The 27,167-nt window shown below is 45.6% G+C and overlaps 1 protein-coding gene across 2 annotated transcripts; it reads left to right on the forward strand.

The window, feature by feature from the left end:
- Window positions 1–27,167, forward strand: ITIH6 (inter-alpha-trypsin inhibitor heavy chain family member 6). Of its 2 annotated transcripts, XM_020793086.3 has the most exons (14): window positions 1–961; window positions 7,986–8,140; window positions 12,431–12,541; window positions 14,574–14,821; window positions 15,933–16,102; window positions 16,718–16,834; window positions 17,745–17,916; window positions 18,817–20,598; window positions 21,704–21,730; window positions 23,260–23,289; window positions 23,682–23,732; window positions 23,941–24,054; window positions 24,705–25,085; window positions 26,166–27,167. In XM_020793086.3, the coding sequence occupies exons 1-14, from the start codon at window positions 788–790 to the stop codon at window positions 26,399–26,401; spliced, it is 3,768 nt and encodes a 1,255-aa protein (XP_020648745.3). In that variant the 5' UTR covers window positions 1–787; the 3' UTR covers window positions 26,402–27,167. The 2 variants fall into 2 exon arrangements, with proteins under 2 accessions (XP_020648745.3, XP_078242638.1); XM_078386512.1 differs by lacking the exon at window positions 23,260–23,289.

Below are 27,167 nucleotides of genomic sequence, written 5' to 3' on the forward strand. Positions count from 1 at the left end.
ATAAAAATACAGAAGAGCCAAGAATTAAACCTGGCTTAGTTTGAGAGCTATGGCCAAAAATCTGAAAATGCTGGCAGAAGAAATGTGTTGAGGTGGAGGAACAAAACTGGTATGAAATTTTTAAAAATGCCTTGAAGAAAAATAAACATGAAAAGACCTCAGCTTCCTTTTCTCAGTCTTCCATTAGTCCGAGTGCAACAGCTCAATATCCTCATTTATCTCACTGCTTGGGCGGCAGAAAGAAAAAAACCCCCTCTGCTTCACCAACTAGCAGGGAGGTTTGCTTCTTGCAAAATGGGAGGATTAGAAGAAATCCAAAAAGAGCTATGTCAATTCACTAAAGTTCCTGGACTCTGGAAATGTCCCCGTTTCCAATCCACACACCTATTGAATTAGGGCATTTTCTGTGACTCAGTTTAGGAAGTCGTCCTTGGCACACCATTGCCAAAAGACATTAACAGCAGGTAGAAGAAGGGAGTAATGCCGATAATGTTGCAGTGACCTTCTTCTGTCCCCTCAGCTATCTGGAGCCATCCCCTGTTTACATGGTATATTTGTGGACTCTTTTATTATTATTTTTCTCTAGAACCCTCATCCAGTGGTGAAAACAGGACACGGGCTCTTCAGAATATTTTGTTTTTACTTCATCTTAACGGAGTAGTGAGTGAAACTGGCCACTCTCCAGTCTTGGATCCATGGACAATCAAGGCTTGTATCAGGATGAATGCTACATTTATAGGTCCTTTTAAAAAACAGAGGAAAGAACCTCTAAGGTTTAAAAGTACGAATGAAAGAGATGCCAGGGAGGCGTTCTCATCCACAGAACCTTCTGCAAAGACGAGGCAAAACTTTCATGCCAGCCATGGATCAACTCCTGGGATATTCTTTCCGTCTTTTCCTGACCATGGCAACTTTAAGCATCATGGGCCGCCCTATACAAATCCACGCAGCTTCCCATGAGGTAAGTCCTGCTGGAGATTAGATCAATTGAAGCCTGGAATTATGCCACACTGTATGAGTTTTTGAAACATATTGTTATTATCATAGTAGTAGTTTTTTTTTTAAAGAAATATTGAGAAATGCTTGCGGCAGCATTGCCAAATAGATCTTCGAGAGTGCTACCAAGGTTGAATCCAAAGGCTCTAAAATTATACTTCTGAATTTTGAAAAGGAAATGGAAATGAATAAAAGTTTTCCTTTCTCATACTCAGATGTCTAAAAGGAATCCTGCTATGGACCAATGATGCAAATTGGGCATCATTGGTCCATAGGTCCATTGTAGGAATGAGTGGATAAATTATTGTGCAAGTTCTTGGTGGAAGGAAAAAGCAGTTCTCTTTCGAAAGGGATAGCAAGGCTTCTTATATGATCCATATAATAACAAAGCTTCTATTCTGCTAGAGGAAGACTTCTACTGGAAAAAGGGTGTGAACGCTAGCACACTCTTTTTAAAAAATTACCTTAGAACGCTAGAAGGGATCCTATAGATCATTGAGTCCAACCCTTGTCAAGGAGACAGAGTGGTGAATCAAACTTCCAACCTCCACAGCCAGATGCTTAAACCACTGAGCAATCCGATAGAGGGTAATAATCTCTTGGCTATTTTGAATGGCTTGTTTAATCGGATCAAAAACAGTTCCACCTCTGCAAAAAGGAGTGAATCCACTTCAAAGATATTTTGATTTTCCATGCCTTTGCTGCCACGTTGTTTCTTTTACCGTTGAGCAATTAATCTTGTGAACTACCCAGGAATTCTGCAGTTCAGTTTACACACTATCTAAGACATGCATAGTTGGCCCACTAACTCCCAGCAGGATGATGCCACCTGTAGAAGACATTCATTATTTGTTGTCTGGAGCATGTCTCATACACTCTGGTACTGAACTTCTGTTGCTGCTAATAGGAATCAGTGTATCCATTCTTTATGCAGTTCTAAGCAATTACTATCGCTGTGGTATCTTGGTTCAAGTCCAGTCCAAGGCAGCTGCGATTTCTTCCCATCCAAACTTTAAGGGGCCAAAAAAAGCCAACAGCAGGTGCAATTCATGAATGGCAAGATCTTAGGCCAGTCATGAAAAATGGTTAGTATTCTCTAGAACACCTTTTACCACATGTATCAATGTGGACTATGAAACAAATCTGAATGACAGAAGGATGGACAAAAATGGTCAAAACTCTGTATTATCCAGTCTCATATTCTTTGCTATTCCCCTTCCCTTAAAAATTATGGATGAATGAATGAGATTTCAGGATTATTTTACTGTTTCAGTCTGTGCTCTCATGTTATAGTCTTGAGTGTGGCAAATTTATTGAAAAAAAGGAGGCATAATTCTGTTTGTGTATGAGAGCTCCCTATTTCCAAATTTTAAGACAAGGAAAATATAGAAAAGGTTTTGTTTTGTGAGCAGGTCAAGGTAGGGGTGATTAATTTCTGCACAAGAAATCTCTGAAAATTCTTTCCACAGCTGGATTGAAAAAGTGAAGGATAAAATGTTCATCAGTATTGTCAAGGAATGATGATTTCCTCCAAACACTTTCAATTTATACAATTAGTTTGTTGTTGTTTAGTCATTAAGTCGTGACAGATCCTTTGTGACCCCATGGACCAGAGCCTTCCTGTCTTCTACTGCTTCCTGGAGTTTGGTCAAATTTATGTTGGTAGCTTTGATGACACTGTCCAAGTATCTCGTCATCCGACGTCCTCCTCTTGCCTTCACACTTTCCCAACATCAGGATATAATTAGTAGTTAAACTTTATTTCACTGATTTTTCCCGATTTGATTTGCATCCTACCCCTGTGCTTCGGTCTTAGGTTTCTCTTTCATACACATAGAGGACAGAGAGGGGGAGAACTGAGAACAAAGGTAAAGGCCATTTGTGATCCAGAACACAAGGGCAACTCAACCCACATTTTCAGAGGGAGGTGAATCCTCTTTCCTGGTCATGGGCTGCCCTCAGAACAAAGGGGTGAATTTACAGGGCAAACCTTTCCTGTTTAGTAGCCATGGATGGCCCTAACCTCCAGGAGAGCCCGGGATTTCCATGGAGAAATCTGTGAATTTTGGTCTCTCCTGCATTAAATTTTTTTTTCGCATGTTTTTCCCATTCTGGATATGAAGTATTTTTTTCCATTTTTCATAAAATAAATAATAAATTTAAAAAAAATTCTCACCCATGCCAACTAGAACTATGTCTCTTTACCAAGCCACTGGCACAAAAGCAGCGTGATCAAATTGTTCAGCATTTGTTTCCTGATAATTCACCACCTTAATCTGTCAGCACTGTTAAACATAAACCCTATTACGTGTAGTATATTTCTCTGTGTACGTACATACAAACAGGCACACACGTGAAAATACATACAGCAAGAAAGAAAAAAGAGCAGGAAGAGTATTATTATCTAATAATTAGGATGTACTTTTCCTTATCTCTGTATCTTTTATTTTAGTGTGCTGTATTTTGTGACTCAGCATTATAAGGACTTACAGTAATCTGCAAATTGTGTTGCCAAGAGATAAAACCACCTGGTTATTGGGTAAAAATGCAATTCCCTTTGACGTCCAGTATGACCTATATACTGGCACAGTTTCTACCCCGTGGGAAGCAGCTATTTGTCAAAAAGCAGTGGGCATAAACCTTCTTCCTAAACATACAGCCTTCAAAGCAGGAAAAGAAGCTGCATGTTTGGAAAGGAATGGTTGAGTGAGCAATGAAAAACAGCACCGGCAGAACTGGAAATTTCACCACTGTGGTGGAGGATGGCATAAACTGAAAGAAAACAGGCAGCCCATTGGATTCCCTGAAGTAAATATTGCCTGTGTTTCAGAAGCTCATGAAAATAGCTACCATTTATGGACTCTTTGAAGACACCTGGCAAGTTGGTTTGGGAATATACACAAGGCAGGATGAAGAAATCTGAAGGTAATCTGTCAATTAGCCAGAGACTCCAAATATGCAGAAATAGGCCGTATAGCACATTGCTAGAAGAAAAGCATATTCAGAACAGGCCATTTCAGCAGATATCTCCTCTGCTCAATGACAGACCAGAACATTTGTAACCACAGTACAGCACAATGTGTGCATCATCCTACATCTAATAGAAAAATATTTACACGTTAATGTATCTATATTACAAATACAAGTAAAAACCCAGAGTGGTGTATTGAACAGAGAGGGACACATTAGGATTCAGGACACTTGGCGTGGCCATGGAACCTCTCTGGGCTGTACAATATGTGGAACTGGTCAAACCACTCTTTAAATATCCCACTTATTTTGAAAGCCTATTAGGGTCAGTTCGGACTTGATAGCACGCAACGTAACATTAAAAATACGTGAAAACGAAATAAAAGTAAAAAGACAAAAACATGGAGGCACCTTAAAGACTAACGGTTATATTTCATTGTGAGTTTTTGTGGATCAAGTCCACTTCCTCAGACCTATCTGAGCTACGCATAACAACCTTGGAAAAGAAGCAAGAAGAGACTGAGGGAAAGAGCAGCCTATAAGTAGTTCATGAACATGCTTGACAGGGAGAAGTATCCTTGCTATCTCTCTGTCTACAGCTACTTTTGACCTGGGGTCTCCTTTGGTTGGTTCTTAAGCATCATGGTGATGGGCAGTGCAAAACTCTTACACAAGCTTCCATCCCTCACACGTACCACAGTCCCTTACATCCTGCGGTAGGAGACCTGAAATAAATGCTTCTATGACAGTTATGAAATTAGGATTTCTACATCTGCAAAACTATACCACATTGTGGCTTTTTTTTTTTTTTGCTTCACTTTCCCATTCCACCGTTTCCTATATTTGCTGAACACACCATCCACCCAGATGAGTCCTACAAAGTTTGCTCGATTTATTTTGCAACTTTTAAATTGGACTTAACAATGATGTGAGCTAGCTGGATAAGTCAGTGGTTTAGGTATCTGATCGAGGAGCCAGATGTTAGGAATTTGATTCCCCCACTGTGCCTCCAGGGAGAAGAACCAACCTAGAGTGGTCGCAATGACCAGATAGGCGGGATATATAAACAAACAAACAAACAAACCTGTGTGGATTTGGACAAGCTGCTCAGTCCCAGGATCCCCCCCAAAGAAGAAGCACATGATAAACCACTTCTGAGTATTTTTACCCAGAAAACCCTGGAAAGAGTTGCCATAAATCAGAATTGGGTTGCAATTATTATTACATCATAAAGATGTACGCTCCTTTTTTTTTTTTACTTGCATGGAGCAATGCAACTGCAAATATTTTATAAATAGACTAATTCACATTCAATTTAGGGGGGGGGGGAGGCTTTTTCACAGCAAAATCATGGATGATCTCCCGTTATGGCCAGGCATGATGGTATGGTGTCTGCACATGACTAGACATTTACTCATATATATTTTGTGCTTATAAATATAGCCAGCAACATTGCCTCTCGCAATCACTTAGACCAGTGGTGGCGAACCTTTTTGGGCTCACATGACCAAACTGGGGGGAAAAAAAGGAGAGGTGGGGATGTGCTGTGATGGCCACCTCTCCCTGCATGCTAACCTTTCAATATTAGGTGCCTGACATCTCAGATATGGAGACAAAGTTGTGATAGTGTTCAGTTGCCCAGTTAGAAAACTAAACCAGAATAATTTGTCCAACGCAGACTGAAGCGAACGTACATTAGTATGAACAGTTCTTTTTCCTCACATGTCCACAGCTTTGGAATTACAATATGGCATCAATGTCTTGCTCCTGAGAGTCTTCCAGACCCTCCAAGTAATTGCTGGTAGGCCATAGAGTAGATCCAAGGGCTCCAAAAGGCCATTAAAGTCAAGCAGATTGGTTTGCTCTTAAGCATGTTATAGCCTGGATGCCAACGTGCTTTTGCTTTGCCCTGTCTTTGACCAAGACCCTACAAGACAGAGATCAATAGAAAGTCAGATTTGGGAACTGGGATCCAATCTATTCTAGAAGGGGTTGTGCCTCCCCTGGCATGTTTGGTTTGTAGTTGGGGAGTGCTCTTTGACTCTGCCCTGTTGCTGGATTTCCAAGGGGCCATGGCAATAAGTGGTGCCTTTGCAAACTCCACCTAATGTGCCATCAGTGACCTTTCCTGAATTGACCTAACTTGGCAAACATCATCCATGCTTTGATTACATCACATCTTGACGAGTTCAATGCAGTCTGTGTGGGGCCAATTTTGTAAAGGATTCAGGATCTTCAGGTGGTGAAACATGCAATAATTAGGCTAGAAACTGCTGCATGGTGTCCTGATTGTATTATGATCCCAGTATTGGAAAACCTGCACCAGTTGCCAGTTGCTTGCCAAGCTCAATTCAAGTGTTGGTCTTCAACGATAAAGCCCTAAACAGCTTGGAGCCTGGCTATCTGAGGGTCCCTCTCTCTCTCTTGTTATAAGCCTCTCTACTCTTTAATACCTGCAGGCAAAGCCCAATTTCAGCATGTGGAAAATGGTCTTCTCCTGTGTGGGTTCCCAGACTATAAAATAGACTTCTTTCAAAGTTGCAGTCTCTGACTGATTTTAAGAAGGAATTAAAATGACATCTTTTTTTAGATTGGCATATGATGTCTAGCCTTCCCTACGTCACAGTCCAGGATATACTAGGCAGTCCCACACCAGGACCCAGTCCATCACACAGAATATCAAGTCCCACAACACTCACTGTGCAGCTGGTCATGACTAAGCAGAGGCAGGAGCACCAGGAGCAGGGACAAGGCACCGAGAGGCAAGAGGGCAAGCAGTAGCAAGAGCAGAGGGACCAAGGCAAGAACAGGAACGGAAGCAGGTGCAGGAGCGCTGGAAGCAAGAGCAGGGACCAAGGCAGGAGTATGAGAACTCTGGAGCAGCAAACGCACCACAGCATGGCCGAAAGACCTTTGGTGCTGATGGAAGTTGTGGGAGGGAGAACCACTCTTTAAATAGGCCTTCCCTCCAGGTTCCCAGGTGAGCCCCACGAGTGGCCCAGCAGCTGTTAGGCAGGCCAGGGCCTGAGCCTGCAAACACCAGGCCGCTCCTGGCTCAGGTTCACCCTGATCCTGCAGCTGCCAGGGTGGCACGGGCCAGATCCTGACACCCCATAGCATTGTTTTAGCTCTATTCTGCCAAAAACATTCATTTACTCTAGAAATAGTTCATTATTCCTAGGTTTTCCTTTGAAGACTTTGTGGAGATGGTATTGAATATAAAATATACCTGTTTTGGTTCGGCAATTTTGAAATAAAGCTTGAGCCACATCAGTTTACAGCCTGTTGGACACAAGTAGCAGAATGAGATGGGGGAATGGAATGCAATATTGCTTAACTAATTGAATAGGACAGAGAGTAGTCTGAATAGGGTAACGTAAAATAATTTATAAATGCCATCAAAGTCTGATGGGATCTTGTTATCTTAAGAAGCTTAGCAACATTTATATAACACAGAGGCTTGCAACCTTTCAGTGGGGTATATTCACTTCTGATTACTGAGTTTTCATTCTCACTGCAAACCACTCAATTTGAACTGTAGCAAATCAAGTTACAAGATACCCAGTGTGGTAGTGGATAGAATGGCACATTAGGACTCAGGAGGCCCGGGTTTGAATCCCCAGTTAGCTATGGAAACTCACTGGAGCTGTGGAACTGGTAAAACCACTCCTTAAATATCTCACTTACCTTGAAAATCCCATTAAGGTTGCTATAAACCAGCTGCAACTTGACAACACAGAACAGCCGCCATAAACTTACACCGCTTGTACTGTGCATGTAATCAGGATAACTCATATCCTTTTTTCTTCTACTACTTTTAAAGGCATGTATTTGGCTTTCTGTGATTTTTCAGCTCTTCAGCTGCAGAATAATGATGATTGTCTTTCTGCCTAGGACAGAACTGGAACCTATTAAAGCGACCTTAATAGTACTGAAGTGCAGCAGTCTTTTACTTTTAAATATCCTACCAGTTAGATGCACCAACAAGTTCTGAACATTGTCCTGGTTTCTCTCCCTAGCTCACCATTTCCAGCTTCGTGGTGCGCTCAGCAATCGTGTCCCGCTATGCCTCTACCCAAGTGTGGATTGTCATGAGCAACCCCCATGATGAAGCAAAGGAAGCAGTCTTTGACTTGGACCTCCCTAGTTCAGCCTTCATCTCCAACTTCACCATGTAAGTCTGGAACAGGAAAGGGCAACAGGAGGTCCACAGTACGATCGCATAAGTCACAGAAATGGCAGTGGAGGGAGGGAAAGCAAGAACAGCTCAGCAGTGAAGCATCTGCTTGGCATGCAGAAGATCCTAGGTTCAAGCTTGGTCTCTGCTGTGAAAAGGTACAGGCAGGAAGTGATGAAAATCGTTATTTGGACTGCAACTTCCAGAGTACCTCAACCAAATGCAGTCCCCTGGCTGGTGTATCCTGGAAGTTGCACTCCCAAAAGTATTTTTCCCACCTCTTCCTGAGATTCTGTAGAGTTACTGACAGCCACAGCAGGCTATTTATGTTCCAACTCTCTCTGCATCACAAACCGTAAACAAACATTTTGCTCCTGTGTCCTTCTAATCTATCCATACCAGAAACCTATATGGCTTTAATTGCCATTTCTTCTTTGTTTTCTTCTTGTTGTTCTGTGCCATCAAGTCGGCTCTGATTTACAGCAACCCTATGAACGAGTGATTTCCAAAATGTCCTGTCCTCAACAGCATCGCTCAGTTCTTCAAGCCTGTGGCTTCCTCTAAGGAGGCAATCCATCCTGTATTTGGTCTTCGTCTTTTCCTGCTGCCTTCCACCTTTCCCAGGATTTTTTGTCCTTTCCAAACAATCTTGCCTTCTCATGATGTGCCCAAAATAAGCCTCCATTTCCACATTTTTCTCTCCAGAGAGGATTCAGACTTGATTTTATCTAGGACCCACTTGTTCACCTTTCTGGCAATCCAGGGCATCCAAAAAGTTCTCCTCCTGCACCACATTTCAAACAAATCATTTTTTTCCGGTCAGTTTTCTTTGCTCTCCAGCTTTCACACCCATACATAGTGACTGGAAATACAAGAATGTGAATGATCTTGGTCTTGGTCTCCAGTGATACTTCCTCACACTTGATTATCTTTTTTAAAATCCTCCTGCCCTTCCGAATCTCAGCCTGATTTCTTGGCTGCAATCTGCATTTGGATTGATGATTGAAGCAAAGTATACAAAATCTTTAACAATTTTTGCATTGTCAAAATTAATGTACAGTGGGGTCTTGACTTGAGAACTTAATCCGTATTGGAAGGCGGTTCTCAAGTCAAAAAGTTCTCAGGTCAAATCTGCATTTCCCATAGGAATGCATTGAAAACCATTTGATCCGTATCTGCTCTTTTCTGTCCATAGAAACTAATGGGAAGCTGCTATTCCGCCTTCGACCACTAGAGGGGGATACTTTGTTTCTTTTTTTCTTAGGTCAAGAAAGGTTCAGGGAAGGCAGGGAAAATACAGTCCAGGCAGTCCAGTACCAGGCGGTCCGAAGACTGTCTCCCAATCCACTCTCTAAACGCTGGGAGGAGTGAGGAAGCAAACAGGCACCCTTTTCACTGGCCAACAGTTAACTGAAAGTTCAAATTTTGCACTTTCCCTGCCTCCCACGTGGGTTTTTTTCAGTTCTTAACTCAAATCTAAGTATGTAAGTCAAGTCAATATTTTCCTATGAGAGTGGTTCTTAAGTCAAAATGTTCTTAACTCGAGCCATTCTTAAGTCAAGACCCCACTGTATAGTTCTTCTGTAGGCATTAATTTTGTCTTCTTAATGTTCAACTGCCATTCTGCTTTGGCACTTTTTTCTTCCTCTGTGACACCAATATTGTCACTCCTTTCCTATCCATTGGCAGCTCCCCTATGGCGATGTGATGGAATGAGAGGTGAAAACAGAACAAAGTCCAGGTGGCCGAGTTAAGCTTTGCAGAACCTGGAAGAGCTCCCAGGGAAGACCAGCTTTTCATCTGGAAGCTCATCTAGAGCCTGTCTACTCCTTAAGAATTTGATATTTAAAGAATTAGCTATTTAGAGAACAACAGTCCAGGATAACCAAAAGCTTTGTTGAGCTGCCAGATTCAGATTCCTCACTTGAAGTCTGACATGTGGTAACATGTTACTGCTATCATCCCCAGAGACTCTGGGTTTGACAGATTCTAGATTTGTTGCATTGCCCCCCCCCCAACACTGGTTTTTACTGCTGTCAGAAGATTCCAACTCAACACACCCAGTTTGCCTTCTTTCAGCAGTGGCTTGATTGCACAAGTGCAGGTGGGTGATTGGGGATTTAGTGAATGCTTTGTTCAAATCTACAGTAGACCCATTGACTCACTGGGACTTACACTAAGGTAACATAGAACAATTTATTCAGTGGGTCTACTTTAGCTAACAACAGCAGTTGGACTCAGGGCAGTGCATCCATAATTAAAACATTCCAGTTGTTTTGAGATACGGGTTTGGATGTTCGAATTGCCCTTGGATTGGGGTTGGCCAGTCGGCTGATTTGCTGTGGTCACTTTCCATGTTGTTTTCTAGTCATATTTAAACTCTATTTGGAACACATAGAGGGTTACACATTCTCTACCCTTGCTTTGTGTCATGTAAGTGGTGTCATTACTGTCCGTGCTCATACCCTGTTTCCCTGAAAATAAGACCTAATCTGAAAATAAGCCCTAGTATAATTTTTCAGGATGCTTGTAAGCCCTACCCCAAAAATAAGCCCCAGTTAAGTAAAACCCTGCCCTCCACCATTGTGCAGCATTGTGCAGCAACCAGAAGAAGATACATGACTGTATTTGAATAAATGTAGATTGTTGTACATGAAAAAAAATATAAAACATCCCCTGAAAATAAGCCCTAATGCGGGGTTTTGTGGTTTTCTTTTTGAGCAAAAAGTCTTGGTGAGGGCCTCCACGTTTTCTCTCAGGTGCTGGTGACAGAAACTTGGAGTCTCTGAAGCAGGTCTTAAAATATTGGACAAGTACAAGGGCTGCTCCCTTACTGATCCATCCGTGAGGTAAAGGGCATGACATGAGACATGACAATGGAACCAGTTACCTCGGGAGTTGGTGAGTGCTCCAACACTGGAGGCATTCAAGAAAAACCTAGATAATTACCTGGCAGAAATGCTTTGATTGTATTCCTGTATTGAGCAGGGGGTTGGACTTGATGGCCTTGTAGGCCCCTTTCAACTTCACTTTTCTATGATTTTACCATGTTTCCCTGAAAATAAGACAGGGTCTTTCTTCCAGTCTGTAGAGGCATAATACTGGTGAATCTAGAAATCAAGATGTGAGGCATGAGTGAGGAGTTCTGATCCTCTCTCTGTCCAGGATTTCATCTCTAGATGCTGGGAGTCAAGTGAGTTGGAAGACACCCTCCAGAGGCCCTCTGAAAAGCAACTATCCTGTTTCCCACACTTGCTCAAGGATACAATCATCTAAGCCATTTTGTTGAGGGAGGTGAGGGACAGATGCCCCACCATTATGTACTTCCATCTGACAGAGATTGTTCCTTTGGGATTCTGATCTCTCTGATTCTTTCCAGGTATATCAAATCTTATCACAACACATACTTTGACAAAATGTTGTGGGTGTGGCCTCCCAATATGAGAACTGGCATGCCTGTAGGGGGTTCAAGCACTGGAGTGGGACTTGACATATTAAGATTCTTGCCTCTACTGAGCTGTGCAATTCACACCTCGACCTTGGGCTGGGCAATTATTTTCTCAGCCTGACCTTTCTATCTCACACAAGGTGGTTGTGATGTGGAGTGAGGGGTGGACAGCTATGTGTGCTGCCTTTAGCTCACTGGAAGAAAGGCAGGATATAAATGTAACTGATCAGTTTGTTGTGACAGAAGAAGATGAGGAGAGATTTTTCTCCTTTTCCCCTTAAAATCCAGTACTAACTGATTTGAGGGGCAAGGCCATTCAGCAGCGTCCAGGATTACAAATAATTTTTGTTAATGACCCCTTTCCCCTACTCTGTCATGGGGAGGAAGACAGGAGAGGACCTAGTGGGAGATTTTTTTTTTCTCTTCCCTTAAAAAGGACAAATTTGGCTAAATAGGTTGCTTGAGGTTAGGGGTGGCTTCCTGCCCCCAAACCCTCCTGATCCTTATGTGTGAATGCAAGGCTTGCCCCAAATGGCTTACTGCATCTCAAAGCGACCCCGTTTTGCCCAGTCACGCCCAGGACAATTGGCTGTCTAGTTTCACCTTAAGTCAGGTGGACTAAGCCAGGTAGGAAGATGGAAGCACTGTTTTCCCTACCCTGCATTGTAAGAACATGTCATGTAGGATGATTAAGATGGTTGTTGTTTTCTCTACCTTTTCCCTAATCACAGATATTAATTGTAGAATAGCCATGATAGTTTCCTTATGATCCCACCCCCCACATGATATCAATCCTGAGGAGGATGTACTGTACGTCTTATTCTCTCCCTGCATACTAGAATTGTGAATGAGAAGGTCTATGTGGCTGAAGTGAAGGAGAAGCACCAGGCTAAGAAGATGTATGATGAAGCTCGCAGGCAAGGAAAGACAGCAGCTCATGTTGGCACCAAGTAAGCACGCCTCCCTCAGATACTGTGCTCTCTTCACATCTAGGCATCGTTTGGCTTCCATCAGGAGGTCTCAGTCAGCATGTAACTCACACACCCATCCATGAGAGGCTTAATTACCACAAAACTGTACTGTGAAAGAAAAACAGAGATATATAATTTAGAGCCACAGGAGCAGGGTTAGGATTTTGGCATCCATTCTCAATACATTCACTGATTAAATAAAGGAATGTAACTTATTTTCTTATCAGCCTAGAGACAAAGAAGAAGAGCTGTTATTTTACCTGTGAATGTCTCTTGGCTACTGCATGAGAGGAGATGTTATGGTTAATTATTATTAACCAATGTTGTCCTTATCAATGATTTTTTATTACTAAAACACTTGTTGTTCCAAAAGGGGAAAGATGTAGCATGAGTCCAACCACTTTTGCTGACGCAGAGCCCCCGTACATCAGCCTGTGCTTCACACTGGCCGTTCTCTCCCAGTGGCGCATGGAGGAAATAGTGGAAGTCTAAGCATGACACAAGGGGCCAATAGTTTATTGCAGAAATGCAGAGCGGTAGGGCTTCCTCCCTCCTTCTGAGGGCTGCTCCATCGTGTGCCTGTTTTTGCCCTGGTTGCCAGATGGGCCATGTGATGGAGAGAGAGAGAGCTGTCTGGAGTGGTGGTGAAGTTTACGCAATTGCTCTTCCTTTCTGTAAGCAGATATTGACCAAGGTTTTTATAGCCCTTACAAAGAATCCACTCTCTCTTAATCCCAGTGCTCTCTTGAAAGGTGTCTTACCTACTAAGAATTATCCATCTGTGAGCAGTTGCTGCGGATGACACTAGACTCGCATGGATTTCCCTCATTGTCCATTTCCACTGCCCATCAGTTTATTATTAATGACAGCAGAATGCTGGTGGAACATAATAGCCTTTTCATTTTTAAAAAAGGCTTTTGCTTCTATCATAGTGGGACTTAATTCTTTGATTAAGTACAGTAATTGGTGAAATGGAAGGCATGAGAGGCTGAGAATAGCTTTGGTCCAAGCTATCTGAAAGACTGCCTCTCCCTCCATGAGCCTGCCTGGGGATTAAGATCACCAGGGGAGGCCTTTCTCTCATTCTGCCACCCTCACAGGTGCGCTTGGTGGTGGGGACATGGAAGAGGACCTTCTCTATTGTTGATCCCAGACTCTGGAATTCCCTCCCGTGGGAAGCCAGGCTGGCCCCATCTTCGCTGTCCTTCCGTAAACAGGTCCTTTCTCTTCAGGCAGGCTTTACCTTAGTCTAAGAAAAGTTTTAAGATTGTGATGGTTAGTATTTTGTTGCCTTTAATCTGTTTCAATAATGTTTTTATTTAACATTTTTAACACAATGTTTATTTAATTCTCTTTTTTCCTATTTGAATGATTTGTCAGTTTTAGCTATCTTTTTCAATGACGTAAGTCACCTTGGGCCCTTTTATGAAGAAAGGCAGTGTAAAAATATCTTAAATAAATAAATGAGTTGATTCCCCCATGGGATTGAAGTTAGTGGAGAATGTCTTTGCTGGACAGGCAGACCGTAGTATGTTATACAGTGAATTATTATTTTTTAAAGCAGCCTCATTTGATGAATCCTGTTATTAGCAGAGGTTCGAAATCCATTTTGAAGCACTCAAGGGCCTCCTGGTCATCTCACTTTCAGGAGATCATTGAGGGCCTGCCACATTACAGACTGCCTTGTCTTCAGTTGGATTATAATGTCCACACAACTAGGTTCTCCTCAAAAGTGATTTGGGGGGCAGGGAATCTAAACAAAAAATGAGCCAGTTTGATTGCAAGGACAGATAACATGTGGAGGAATTGGCTTAATGCATGGTGGCGGAAACCTATGGCCTCCCAGATGTTGTTTACTTATAGTGCCCAGTCCAGCTGACAAGTTGCCAGGCTGGTCTGGGGTTGATGGAAATCCGAAGCCAAAATCTGGATGGTCCCAGGTCTGCCAACCCTGCCTTAGCAGATAGCGGACATCATACTTGATAACCTGCTACTGAGTGACATTTCCCAGGGATCGAGAAACGGAAAAATTCAGGGTGTCCACCAGCGTGGAGGCTGGGGGCAAAGTAGCCTTTGAGCTAACCTATGAGGAGCTACTGCAGCGGCATTTGGGCAAGTATCAGCATGCCATCAACATCCGGCCCCAGCAAGTGGTGAGAAACCTCAGCGTTGAGGTGAGCATCTCTGAGCGGACTGGCATCGACTACGTCCACGTTTTGCCCATCCGCACGAGCCGACTCTTGACCAACACCCTCCGAGGTATGGATCTATCCTCCTTCAGTACAGAAGGGCCTCCCAGATGGAGTGGGGCCAGTTGGTGGTGGGCCTTTCAGATAACCAGAGCTGGGATTTAGCCACCACAAACAGATGGGTATCACTTTTGCTGTTTTGGTGGTCAGCAAGATTCCAAGGGATCTATTTGGGGTCAGGGCTGCGATCCCTCCTTTCACGGATGGCTTGCCCAAGCTGAGGCAGACTCCAAGTTCCCCTCAGGGTTGGGACACCCTTTCTCCAGTTCATAGTGACCGTATCTCTGGAAGTGAGTTACAAGCTGGATCTAGGCACCGGGTACACCAGAGATCTTCCTTTTAGTCTTTCAGCAAAGACAAACAGGGATCCCTAAGACTTGGCATTCTGCTTTGGATGTCATGAGAAGGAGGAGGATCAGGGCCACCCTGCAGAACTCAAGACGTCAGGGTGGCTCACACCAGCCTGCTCATCACTTTCCTTTGATTTGCGATTCTGGTCAGAACCAATGAAAGACATTGGGCTTCAAAGGTTCTCTCTGTGGTATGGATCAAACATAACTTGAATTCTAACCTTCTGTTATATTCTGTGTATCTGCATTCTAGACCAGTGGTTCCCATCATTGGGTCCCCAGATGTTCTTGGACTAAAACTCCAGAAGTCTTACCACTGGCAGTGCTAGACAGGATTTGTAGTCTAAAAACATCTGGGGACCTAAGCTTGGGAGCCATTGGCCTAGACACTTTGCTGCTTGAGGGAAGGAACAAAATGGTGGCTGGCTCACCCATCTTCCCTGTATCCCACTCTATGTGGAGAGGCTGGCAGGATGAACAGTTAAATCTTACTTCAATTGCAACAAGATAGGATCCTTCTCCACATCTGAGGGCAGCAGGATAGTTGAGTGAGCACAAGACAGGCTGTGTGACTGACAGAGATCTATTCTTCATGAGGAAGACTAGCTGAGGGACTCAGAGGGAGTGGCTGGGGAGCAGTCTCCCTGCTCCCCAAGCATCTCCTGCCCAAAGTGGTTGCCTTGCTCCACCTAATGCTAAGGCTGGCCCTCCCTGATCTTTTGCATGTGTGAGACCTTGACCCCCATTCATGAGTTCCCTGTTTCATCCCAGGCGATGCAGACATGCCACCCTCTACCCAGGTAGAGAGGGGAACCCACTGCGCTTGGATTACGTTCAGTCCAACACCCGAAGAACAGGCAGCCTTCTCCAGCTTGGGAATCATGGGCGATTTTGTAGTACAGTATGACGTGGCCATGCCGGATGTTGCAGGGGATGTACAGGTGAGAGGAGAGGCTGTTAAGCAGCAATGAATGGGAACAGGACGAACCCTTTGGGCATCAGGACTGCTTTAGGAAGGCTAAGGCAAAATGGTGTGATGCAGAAGGGTTGTCCTCCTGGAGACCTGAGGACATAAGAACTGGCTTATTGAATCAAACCAACTGTCTGTCGAGTCCAGCAGTAAGTTAGATGCTTCAGGGAGCTCAAATGCTCCACTCATTGTGGAACAAACAGATGGTGTAAAATGAACAGGCCACGGTCCTTTGGTTCTCCAGATGCTTTGGAGTACAATGAAATTGTAATATTAATATTGTGGAAACAGATGGGTGGCTTGCACAACTGTACTGGACAAATCCATAATCACATGTTGGAGGTGGTTGGGGTGGAGGTCGGAAATTATATGATAGTTTACAGCAGCTTTCCCAAAGTTGAGGTTCTCATATGCATTTTACAACATGCTGGCTGGAGATGATGGGAGTTGTACTGCAACACACCTGGAAAACACCAGATTAGGGAAGGCTGAATTATATTCCTAATGAACAAATTGTTCAATCAAATTTGTTGCTCCTGCTCCCCCCCCCCCCAATAAATGCCTTGGACTCCTTTCTCTTTTCCAGATCTACAATGGCTACTTTGTTCATTACTTTGCCCCGAGGGGACTACCTCCAGTTCAGAAGGATGTGGTGTTTGTTATTGATGTCAGCGGCTCCATGTATGGCACAAAAATGAAACAGGTGAACACTGAGGAGATGAAAGAGGTGTAGAGACTGAAAATGGAAAGTGAGAGACTCCGACATAACGAGAACTGAGAGTGGGGTGAGAATGTGTATGTCCACCTGCCACTGTCCAGAAGGAATGGGGAGAGAGGAGCATAGGGTGGCCAAATGTACACAAAGCAATTTTAAAGTCTTTTGGGAGACTAAAAAATAGCAGATCAGCAAGACTATTCTTTGTTTTGTAGGTTTCTACCTAGGTCAACCCTACGTTAGCTAAGGTATTGATCACCTAGGGCAGCAATATTTGGTGTCATGAAAGGATAGCAAATGGTTCATTGTGAAGGTTGTTGTGGGTTTTTCGGGCTTCTTGGCCGTGTTCTGAAGGTGGTTCTTCCTAACGTTTCACCAGTCTCTGTGGCCGGCATCTTCAGAGGACAGCAAACTGGTTCATTGTGAACTTTATTTTTACTGTATTTTCGCTGCCTGGGTGGGAAAGAGATGTATGTGGACTTTTCTGTCTCAGATGCTAAACTCTGAGTACTACACCCTGGGACATCAAGACTGGGACATGATTTGCTGTTCTATCTCAAACATTGAAATGTCCTAGGCTGGCCATTCCCCATTTGTGCACGCAAGAGCCTATTTTGCAACACGGACTTTGAGTAGATCTGTGAACACAAAGTTAGAAACAATAGCTCGTGACTGCTTGAGAGAGATTTTTCAGTATACTGTATATTTAACCAAATGCAGCTCAAATGTTTCCTGTGAGGCAGCCTTGCCCAACCGGCTGCTTGCTGGGTTTTTTTCCTATCTTAGTGGTTGGAACAGTAACCCAACACATCAGCTTAATCGTTCCAGGTTGGGGAAGGAGGAGGAAGGGGAGCTTTTGGAGAAAGGCGACTCCTTTTCTTTGCTTTCTGCTCCCCAGACCAAGAAGGCCATGCACGTCATACTCAGCGACCTCCACCACGATGACTATTTCAACATTGTTACTTTCTCTGACATGGTGCATGTGTGGAAGCCCAGCCAGTCCATTCAAGCAACACCTCAAAATATTCGGAAGGCCAAAGACTATGTCAGCAAGATGGAAGCTGATGGATGTGAGTCCTGACCAGAGAGGAATCGCTACAGGGTGGAATGGGATTGGGGAGCAGTGTCTGCTCCTGAAATCCTTGACAAGCAATGCTCAGGGCCCTATTAACCCATGACTTGGACCCCTAGGCTTTCGGGGTGTTTCGGGGGCCCTCCGGCACTTCAGTCTTTCATCTGTCTAGAGCTGACAGCTTGATCCTGGTACAGTGGGTTCTAGATGGCACTACATTGCCCCAGATCCATTTAAGTTCTCAACAATTCTATCCACCATTTTAAAAAATATTTTTATTGTGCTAGTATTAAAGTAATGCAATAGGGATAAACATCTGTGTGCATGTATTGCTACGGAACAGAGTACAAAGTGTCTTTAACTGTTGGAGCCCATGGGCGCCTTAGCCAAAGACATGGAGGGGCCCTTAGGCTTCAGCCTAGTCAGCCTTATGAATAATATGGCCCTTGGGAATGGTCCAGTTTTGGTCTCTCAGGTCCACGTTCTTACTCAGGAAGGTTGAAACTGGAGCGGCTGGACACTGACCACAACATCCACCTTTTGGAACTCAGATCCTCCTTTTTGATGACCTGTTTTTGAGAGAGTGAGGTCCAAATCCCTCCTAAGCCATGAAACTCACTGGGTGACTTGGCCTAGTTAGTCTCTTTCTCAGCCTGACCTATTTTGCCCAGCTCTTGTGAAGGTAAAACAGGGAGGAGAGCCTTGTAGGCTGCCTTGAGCTCATTTGAGGAGCCACCAGATATAAATGTAACCAAACTAACAAGCAAGCAAGCAGGGATGCTCGGGAAATGTCGGTCCCAGCCAGCTAGATCTACCCATTCCTTTAAGACCACCGTGTGCTTCCCGGGGAACCCTCGTGCTTTGCCTTCTGATCTCTCTTCGCCTTCTGTTCCTTTAGGGACTGACATCAATGCAGCTCTTCTTGCAGCTGCCTCCGTCTTCAATCAGAGCTCTCCAATGGCAGGAAAGGTTATGAGGGAGCAGAGAATCCCACTGGTCATCTTCCTGACCGACGGCGAACCCACCTCTGGGGTAACGGCTGGCAGCCGCATCCTGTCCAATGCCCAGAAGGCCCTGAGGGGTACCATCTCGCTTTTTGGCCTGGCCTTCGGCGATGATGCTGACTATGGGCTCCTGAGACGCCTCTCCTTAGAGAACCGTGGTGTGGCGCGGCGCATATACGAGGATGCCGACGCCACTTTGCAGCTCAAGGGTTTCTATGACGAGATTGCCAGCCCTCTTCTGTATGATGTGGAGCTGGCCTACCTGGACGGGGTGGCCCAGGACCTCACTCGGAACCTCTTCCCCAACTATTTTGAAGGCTCGGAGCTGGTCGTGGCTGGGCGGGTGAAGCCGGGGGTGTCAGAGCTGCGAGTACGCACCACCGGGCACGGCCAAGAGGGTCCCCTGAGTCTGGAAAATGACATTTCAATCAATGCCACGAAAACAGCTTCCTTTGGCTGCTCTGGCGACATCAACAAGATTGGCCCCTTTGTTCAGAGACTGTGGGCCTACTTCACCATTCAAGACCTGCTGCAGGCCCGATTTCGAGCCAACGACACAGCCGCCCGGCGCCTGCTGACGGAAAAGGCCACCAATCTCTCACTCAAGTACAACTTTGTCACCCCGGTTACCTCCCTGATCGTGGTGAGGCCAGAGGAGGCCAGAGAGAACGGCCGGCCTACGAAAGCACCTCCTTCTCCTCCCGTGGGAACCAGAGCATCCAAGGTTGCTCCCCAAGCGGTGGGAACGTCTGCTCTGCCAGCGCTTTCTAAGGTGGCCAGAAGCACCCCTGCAGCCGGAGCCACAAAAGCACCCAAAGGAAGCGCAGGGCCAGCTGGTCCTACCGACTCACTGCCTCCACTTGCCGTCTCCAGAAGCACTAAAGCTGTCAGGGCCACCTCTACGCCCACGTCTGCAATGACCGCTCTCCTCACCATCCCCTGGACTTCCCCAACACCTAGTGTCCTCGGCCGCACCAAAGTGCCCAAAAGCACACTCGTGCCTGGCCTGACGCCTTCTGTCTCTGTGACTCCTGTTGGGAGCCACGGCTCCATGAAACCCCCGAGAGCCACAGTGGCCCTTAAGACCACAAAACCACCCCATTTCAAAACCCACAAGCCCAGCCCCACCCGAGCTGGGAGACTCAAGGTCACGATTCAGCCTCACTCCTTTATGGAGACCAGAGGAACATCGATTCCCAAGGTGCCGGCCGGGGTCCCGAACACAGTGCCTTCTGCAGCGCACCAGCCTGACAAAGCCAAGGTGCCGGAAGGTAACTATGACAACAGGGAGCAGCCCGAGGCACCAGCCCCTGAGCACCAACTTAACGGGCGGGTGGTTACGCCCAGGGTGGAGCTGGGGAGCACCCCCTGGACAGGTAAGGCGGCTCCCCAAGGTGAAGCAGCCGTGGAGATGCACACAGACAAGCCCCCTCAGAACAGCACAGGGCCTTGGGGCTCAACAGCTAGGGTCACTTCCCCACTGACTCAGGACATGGCGGTGGAGGGCACCAGCAGGATTCCCAGCACCATTACCACCACATCTGCCTCTGACATCAGTCTCCTCCTTTTGTCGGGCGAGTCTGAGTTGCGCTCAGCCGGTGACCATGATGCGGAATACGTTGAATCGTTGAACCCACCAGCCGTGTATAGCTTTGTGACAACCAGGCAGCACCCAGGTAGGTATCTGCGAACGGGGGGACGGCCCTGTATTCCTGTGGTCCCACCACCACCCCCAGATCTCAACCTCATATTGAGCCACATGCCTCCCCTCTTCCACAGAGAGGGAATTATACATCCCATCATTCCATAGCCTGCATAGCCACCGTGGCTGTGGGATTCTGAGAGCTAGTAGTCCAAAAATAAATAAATAAATAAATAAATTACGACACCTCCTATTGTCCAACCAGTCAGGAACCTATGAAGCGCTCTCTCTCTCTCTCTCTCTCTCTCTCTCTCTCTTCCTTACTGCCAGATCCTATCTAAACAGGCCCTGCCACCATCATGCTCCCAGGGTATATTGCTTCAGCCTGTTCCTTCCCAGTAACTTTGCATCCCACACTGCCACACTGGTCCAGTGTCCTGGATTTTGCCTGGACTGGTTCCCATACTATTCACTTGGAGTAAGGGAACACTTAGTTCCCCATAGCTGGAGTGCCCTGTCACCTGGACTGCCGCTGATGGCCATATGGTGCCAATGGGCAGAGCCCCATCTCTTCAAAGCAAAGCAAAGTGTGCTGCTTATATACCGCCCCATAGCACTTCAAGCACTCTCTGGGCGGTTTACAAGTTAATTATGCAGGCTACACATTGCCCCCCCCCCAGCAAGCTGGGTACTCATTTTACCGACCCTGGAAGGACAGAAGGCTGAGTAAACCTTGAGCCGGCTACCTGGGATTGAACCCTGGGTTGTAAGCACATGGGTCCTGTGATGTCACCTGATCCCTTCCTCCTTGAGCTCCCAGAGGCCATTTTCATTTCTCCATGAAAAGGGAGACTCTTTCCTCATGAGGAAAATCAGATTCCTCCTTGCTTGCCTTCCTGCTGGAGACAATGGAGAGGTCAAGAAGGAGTTTTGGTCCAGGTAGAGTAAATTAATCTCCTGAGGAGGAAGCACCTTGAAAATGACTTTCTTTTTCCACCTGGATTCCAGCAGTTGGGGAGGGGGGGGAGATTGAGCTTGGAGGGCCAGAAGACCTTCAACCTGACCCTACTTGCAGGCCATCCTCTTACCTGTCTAACTCTCAAAATGATCTGGCTTTCAACTCTTGTTTGTCTCCTCAGGAAGCCTGGATTATGAAGACTTTTCAGGTAATTCAGCTGCTTTGTACACTAACTCTGAACATACAGGGATTGATGAAGTCATAACATCAGATAAAATAGTAAGTCTCTAAATAGTTTCTCCCATTTCAATCTTGCCGACCCATCTGCAAATCAGGGTTGGCACTGAGATGCTCCTTACCAGACTGACCTGGAGATCCAGTTCTTTCCTATTGTTTAAACTCCTCTTTGATCCGTGCGTAGGACGCAAACAGAGCTGGTAAGAAAATGTTTCTGCTTAGCTTCCCAGACCAGTCCATTAGAATCTTTGCCAACTGATTTTGCTCAGTTCTCATTACACAGTTATTGCCTGTTTCCCCCTCTATTTGGGGCTTGTGACTCCCCCAAACCTTAAGGATTCCTTAAGCCTTGTGGTCCCATCCCTTCCTCCACCTTGTGTGAGGATTCTACTGTTTCACCTACATAAAGAATGAGTTCACTCTCAGTTGACAATAATCCATTTTGTCTAGATTTAGAAAGATACAAAGATCTGGTCTTTACTGTCCAGACGGCATTCATGAGTGGGAAGCACATGGTTCCCTTACAGAGTCTGTTTGGTACCCAATTCGCTCTCCCAGAATTTAAAAATTGGAACATGCGTAACGAATTACTATAATTTAAATAGAAATACACTCCGTAGCAGGGAAGACTGTGACATGGTGATTCAAGTTGCTGCAGGGCATTCTGCTGTCCAGTTGCTGATGACTACAGGTGGGGAACCTCAAGGCCTGCTCTCTTTTTTTATGGTTCTTTACCTTTATTCTTGCACTGAACAGGGGGTTGGACTTGATGGCCTTGTAAGCCCCTTCCAACTTCATTTTTCTATGATTCTATGAAACCAGACTGGGACTGGACCACAATTCAAATAAGCAAATACCTTCAAACAAAGCTTATCTTCCAAAGCCCTTAACATCAAGGATTGTTGTCTGTGAAGTAGGACATGTGGCCACCCTAAATGGCATGTGGGATACACGTGGAGATCCAGTTCCAATTGAATTTGGGCTTCCCCAGCAGCAGTCAGAAAACACTGGTGGTAGAATGCACATTTTATTTACAGGTATCCAACAGAACCTCCCATGTTGCTAAAGATAAATTCAAACCAGCGATGTGCATTGGGCAAAAACGTCAGCATAATGATATTGGCTGATCCTTGCAGGCAGAGCTCAGAGTCGGTCTGGTTGTAGTTGGCCATTCCTGAATTGTGCAAAGCAGAGGTTGGGCGCTGTGAGCTGCACTTAACAGAAGCACTGCCTTGTGGATCTGTGCCTGCCTTGGGTTTCAAAGGGACCATTTAAATTCTGTTGGCAAGGAAAGCCGCTTAAGTGCTGGATGAGGTGCCTGCGGTCCTCCAGGTGTTAGAGCTGGAGTCCAGCAGTATCTAGAGACCCACATGGCCTAAAGGGACTCACTAAGGCAGTGGCTGGGCTCAGACTCCTAGGAAGGCCTTGGAAAGGAAAGCGGATGGATTTTGTGGGGTTTTGCAATGGCTCACTTTTCTGAGAACAAACTTTCTTTTGCAGAGTTCTTAGAAGAACCAGACAGTGACCCAGGTACACCTCTGCATGTTGCATGAATATGGGTTGCAGGGCCGACAATCACCCCAGTCTAACCAGATCTTCTGTCAGGTGGAAATGGGGCCTGAAAAAAAAGTCAAGTTTGGTTTCAACCAGACTTCGCCCACCCCTCAGAATTCAATTTGTGGTGTAAAAGGTTTGGTTTTGGTCCTTCTTCCCTGATCCTGCCAGGATCCCATTCTGACTTTCTCTCTCACTTTCTGCATCATATTTTATGTGAACACTTTGGGGGAAACTCTCAGGGCAATGTCTACACTCTGGTATCAGTCACAGGTCAATGTGGTTGTGCGAGAGTGAGATATGGTGCCCAAATGTGTTGAGAAATTACCCAGGGGATATAATGCTGCTCCCTCCTCCTCTTTTTCCAGACTCTGTGGGAGGTTCCCTTGACACTGGCTTCTTTACTTTCAACTCTTGGGGTAAGAATATGCCCATATAACCCCATACAGTATTTTAAAAAATTCTGGTTTATCTACATGGGGGAGGGGCATTTTTGTCCCTCCAAATGTTTTGGGAAAGGACTCCTCATATCTCTGGCTTTGGGTGGGGCTGATGGGAGTTTTTGACTGAAACAGAAGGCCAAAGGTTCTCCACCCCAGTTGATGGCTGTTCCCTTTTCCCTTGCAGTTGATGGAGATCCTCACTTTGTAGTAAGGCTGCCACATTCGCTGGGCAACCTGTGCTTCACTCTTGATGGACGGTCAGGAGACACCCTGCGGTTAGTGAGCGACCCTGCCACGGGTAAGAGCAGTAATGGTTTCTTACTGACATGGGTCACAGGGTTCAAAGCTGAGGACAGAGCCAGCAAATTCTGTTTTCATAAAGTTTCACGATTCATGCTGTGCGCAGAATACCTTCCCACGTCTTCCGAGCCACAGCAAATGAAGCACCTAAAAAATATATCTGATAATGCCCCAGTGCATGCACAGAAAATTTTATAACAGGGCACTTGTAAGCACTGCTAGTTTCCCCCATTTTGTTAAAACCTGCATCCTATAAAATAAGGAAAATTCTCCAAAATCCTAAACTCATTCTGTCTTCACCCCAGTTTGAGGCCTTCCTGTTCTAGCCAGTGGATAGGATAAGGAAGCCAAAACTGGGCCAAATAAAAGAGGCTCTCTGGTCGAGATACTAGTTGGAGGCCAAACAGGGATGCAATTTTTGTCTGCTTCAGGGAAAGCGTGGCCCTCCAGTCCTTCAATACTGTCTCTACTGACTAAGACTGATGGGAGCCCCAGTCCAACAACATAAGTTCTTCCAGCTCTGGTGGTCTATCCTATAGCGGTTGTAAACCAGGGCAATTAGACTCTGCCCCCTCTTTGTAAACTAGAAAGAGGGGAAGAGGAAAAACTATTATGTCAGGACAGACGGCTGCCTTCTTTTGACCCCAGGTGTGTCAGTCAATGGTCATCTAATGGGAGCCCCTTTCAGGCCAGGCCATGAAGAGCGGCCCCGTACCTACTTCGATGCCATCACCATGGTAGTGGAGCGCCCACACGCCAGCTATGTCGTCAATATCACTCGAGAGGGTATGGCGCTGCACGGTGAGGATGTTCTGGTGCTGCCCTTCACCCAGCGGGCAGTAATCCGCAAGCCCCACCTGGCAATTTCAATGTGGGCCAAGGCCAACATCACTGTGAGGATTGGGACCGAGGTGGAGTTCTTGGTTTTGTTACACTGCTACACCCATCCCACGCCTCTCCAGTTGGACCACCTCGGCTTCTATGTGGTAAATGGGAAGGGTCTGTCAGCTTCAGCACATGGCTTGCTAGGTGAGTAAACCCTCTTGTAAATATGGCTGTTGGCTACCAGTTTGTAAGACCCCCCCACACACACACCTTGTGTTAGCACAAAACCCCACATTGTTACAATTGGTAGTTCCAGATTATTTCTGCATTTACTGGAAGGGGCTAAGGTAACCTGTCTGGGGGCGGGGGTGTCAAAAATGCTCCCTCCACCTGGCCCTCCAAAGTTAATTAATACTTCCTTTGGAGTCATACATTAGGGCCAAATTATGCATGAATCCTTTGAAACTTCTCCTGTTCGATCTCATTATGGAAAATTAAGATAACTGTAGTCGCAGGAAGTGTGATCAAAATCAGTGCCACAGCAAGGACAGCAAACACCAGCATCACATGTAACTTTAAGTAATCACAACAAAAACTCTTAAAATAATGCACCCTTTCTTGCTTTGAACTTGAATACACCCAAGAACAGGTCCTTAAATTTTGCTAAAAATCTTATCCTAAAGTCTCTCCACACCATGTTCTCACATGGCGCTAGGCCCCAAGGATCACAATAGTGGGACCCAGATGAACTTAAATATTTTGCCTTGGCCAATTCCACTCAAGCCAGCACAAACTCCAGCATCTGCATCTGTCCTTCAGAAAACCCTGGGTTTATGGCAGAGGAAGGTGTAGGCCTAGCATAAGAGGATGGCGCAAACTTGCACAGAAATGGACTCCAGCTTTGCCAATGAAATGTAGCCCAACACATCTGGATAACAGCAGGTTCAGAAAAGCTGGCGCTTGCCTGCGAATCCGGGCTAGCCCAAGGCACTCTGCTGCCTGAGGCAGAGCAGCCATGGTACCCTTGCAAGACATTGGACTGTGGTCTTCTCATTTTGACCCCTAAAGCAGAGCACCTGTTCCCGCAGCAGGCAGTGGTTTAAATCAGTTTTTGTCACGTTCCTATGTCATCTCATAAGAACACACTGTGCTGCCCAAGGCAGCCACTTCATGCTGTTTAACGGTGCAGTTGACCCTGTAGGTGGCGCTTCGCCAGGCTAATTCCAGGTCTGCCTTTTTCTGCTCAATGACTGGTGACCTCTGTGCCAATTTGCTTTTCCCCAGGACAGTTCCAGAATGCCAACGTCCGGCTTTCCCTAGGCCCAGCTGAAGGGGAGCGAGCAGCCTGGATGTGGAGGGGCACGAGCAAAGTATGGGTCACTGAGGTTACCAAGGTACTGAAGGACTCAGCTCAGAGGGCCCACAAGACACCTTGCTGGTTGGTGAAGCACAAGGATGTGGAGGCACTGCTGGGGGCTCCCTACAGTTCCTACGTGGCCTCCAACCTCCTGGAAATGTGAGCTGGCCGTCTTTCACTCATTCAGCCTGGAACAGCTGGCCCAACAAGTGACAAAAATGTAGTACTACCAAATGGCCTTCCATTATGGGGATGAGGAAGAGGAAAGAGTCTGTGGTCACCCTTCTAGGACCTTTGCAGGAGATCCCAAGGGAAGTGTCAGGTAGAGTGTTACACTGAGAAGGAGATTTTCCATCTTTGCAGCTTTCACAGACAGATTTAAAATGAATTTTGTCCCCAACCCAGATTGGTTGTTAGTTTGGTTGATTTAACACGGGAAGAGACTTAATTATAAAGAATCCTCAGCGCCGGATGCGGAAAATATCCCAAGTGGTTTCCTTCCTCCTTTATTCTAGAGACAAATTGCTAACAACTTCTCACTTATGATGGAGTAGGACATTCCTCACTCCTTTCCCATTTTGGAACATACTACAGCAAAGCCCCAGAATATCCACAAAATAACCATTGCTGTTTAAAATAATAGTGATAATTAAAAAAAAAAAAACAGGGATAGGAAAAGACTGGAGATTATCCATGGGACCCAAACTACATATATTGATCTGCCAGCTGATGCCTGCAAGCTAGGGAGGGGAATAGCTGTCAGTTTAGCTTTCACCAGAACTTTTTAGAACCTCATGTGCTTTCCTGCTTGAATATGATGGAAATTGCCCATTTTGGTAAATCCTTAGAAAACAAATGCAAAGAAACCCTGCCCCATGCCACAGTCAATATGTACAGTTACTCTCAGCACTAAAAGGACTATCCTATAA

Source organism: Pogona vitticeps, chromosome 2 (genome assembly GCF_051106095.1).
Source record: "Pogona vitticeps strain Pit_001003342236 chromosome 2, PviZW2.1, whole genome shotgun sequence".
Taxonomy (NCBI): Eukaryota; Metazoa; Chordata; class Lepidosauria; order Squamata; family Agamidae; genus Pogona; species Pogona vitticeps.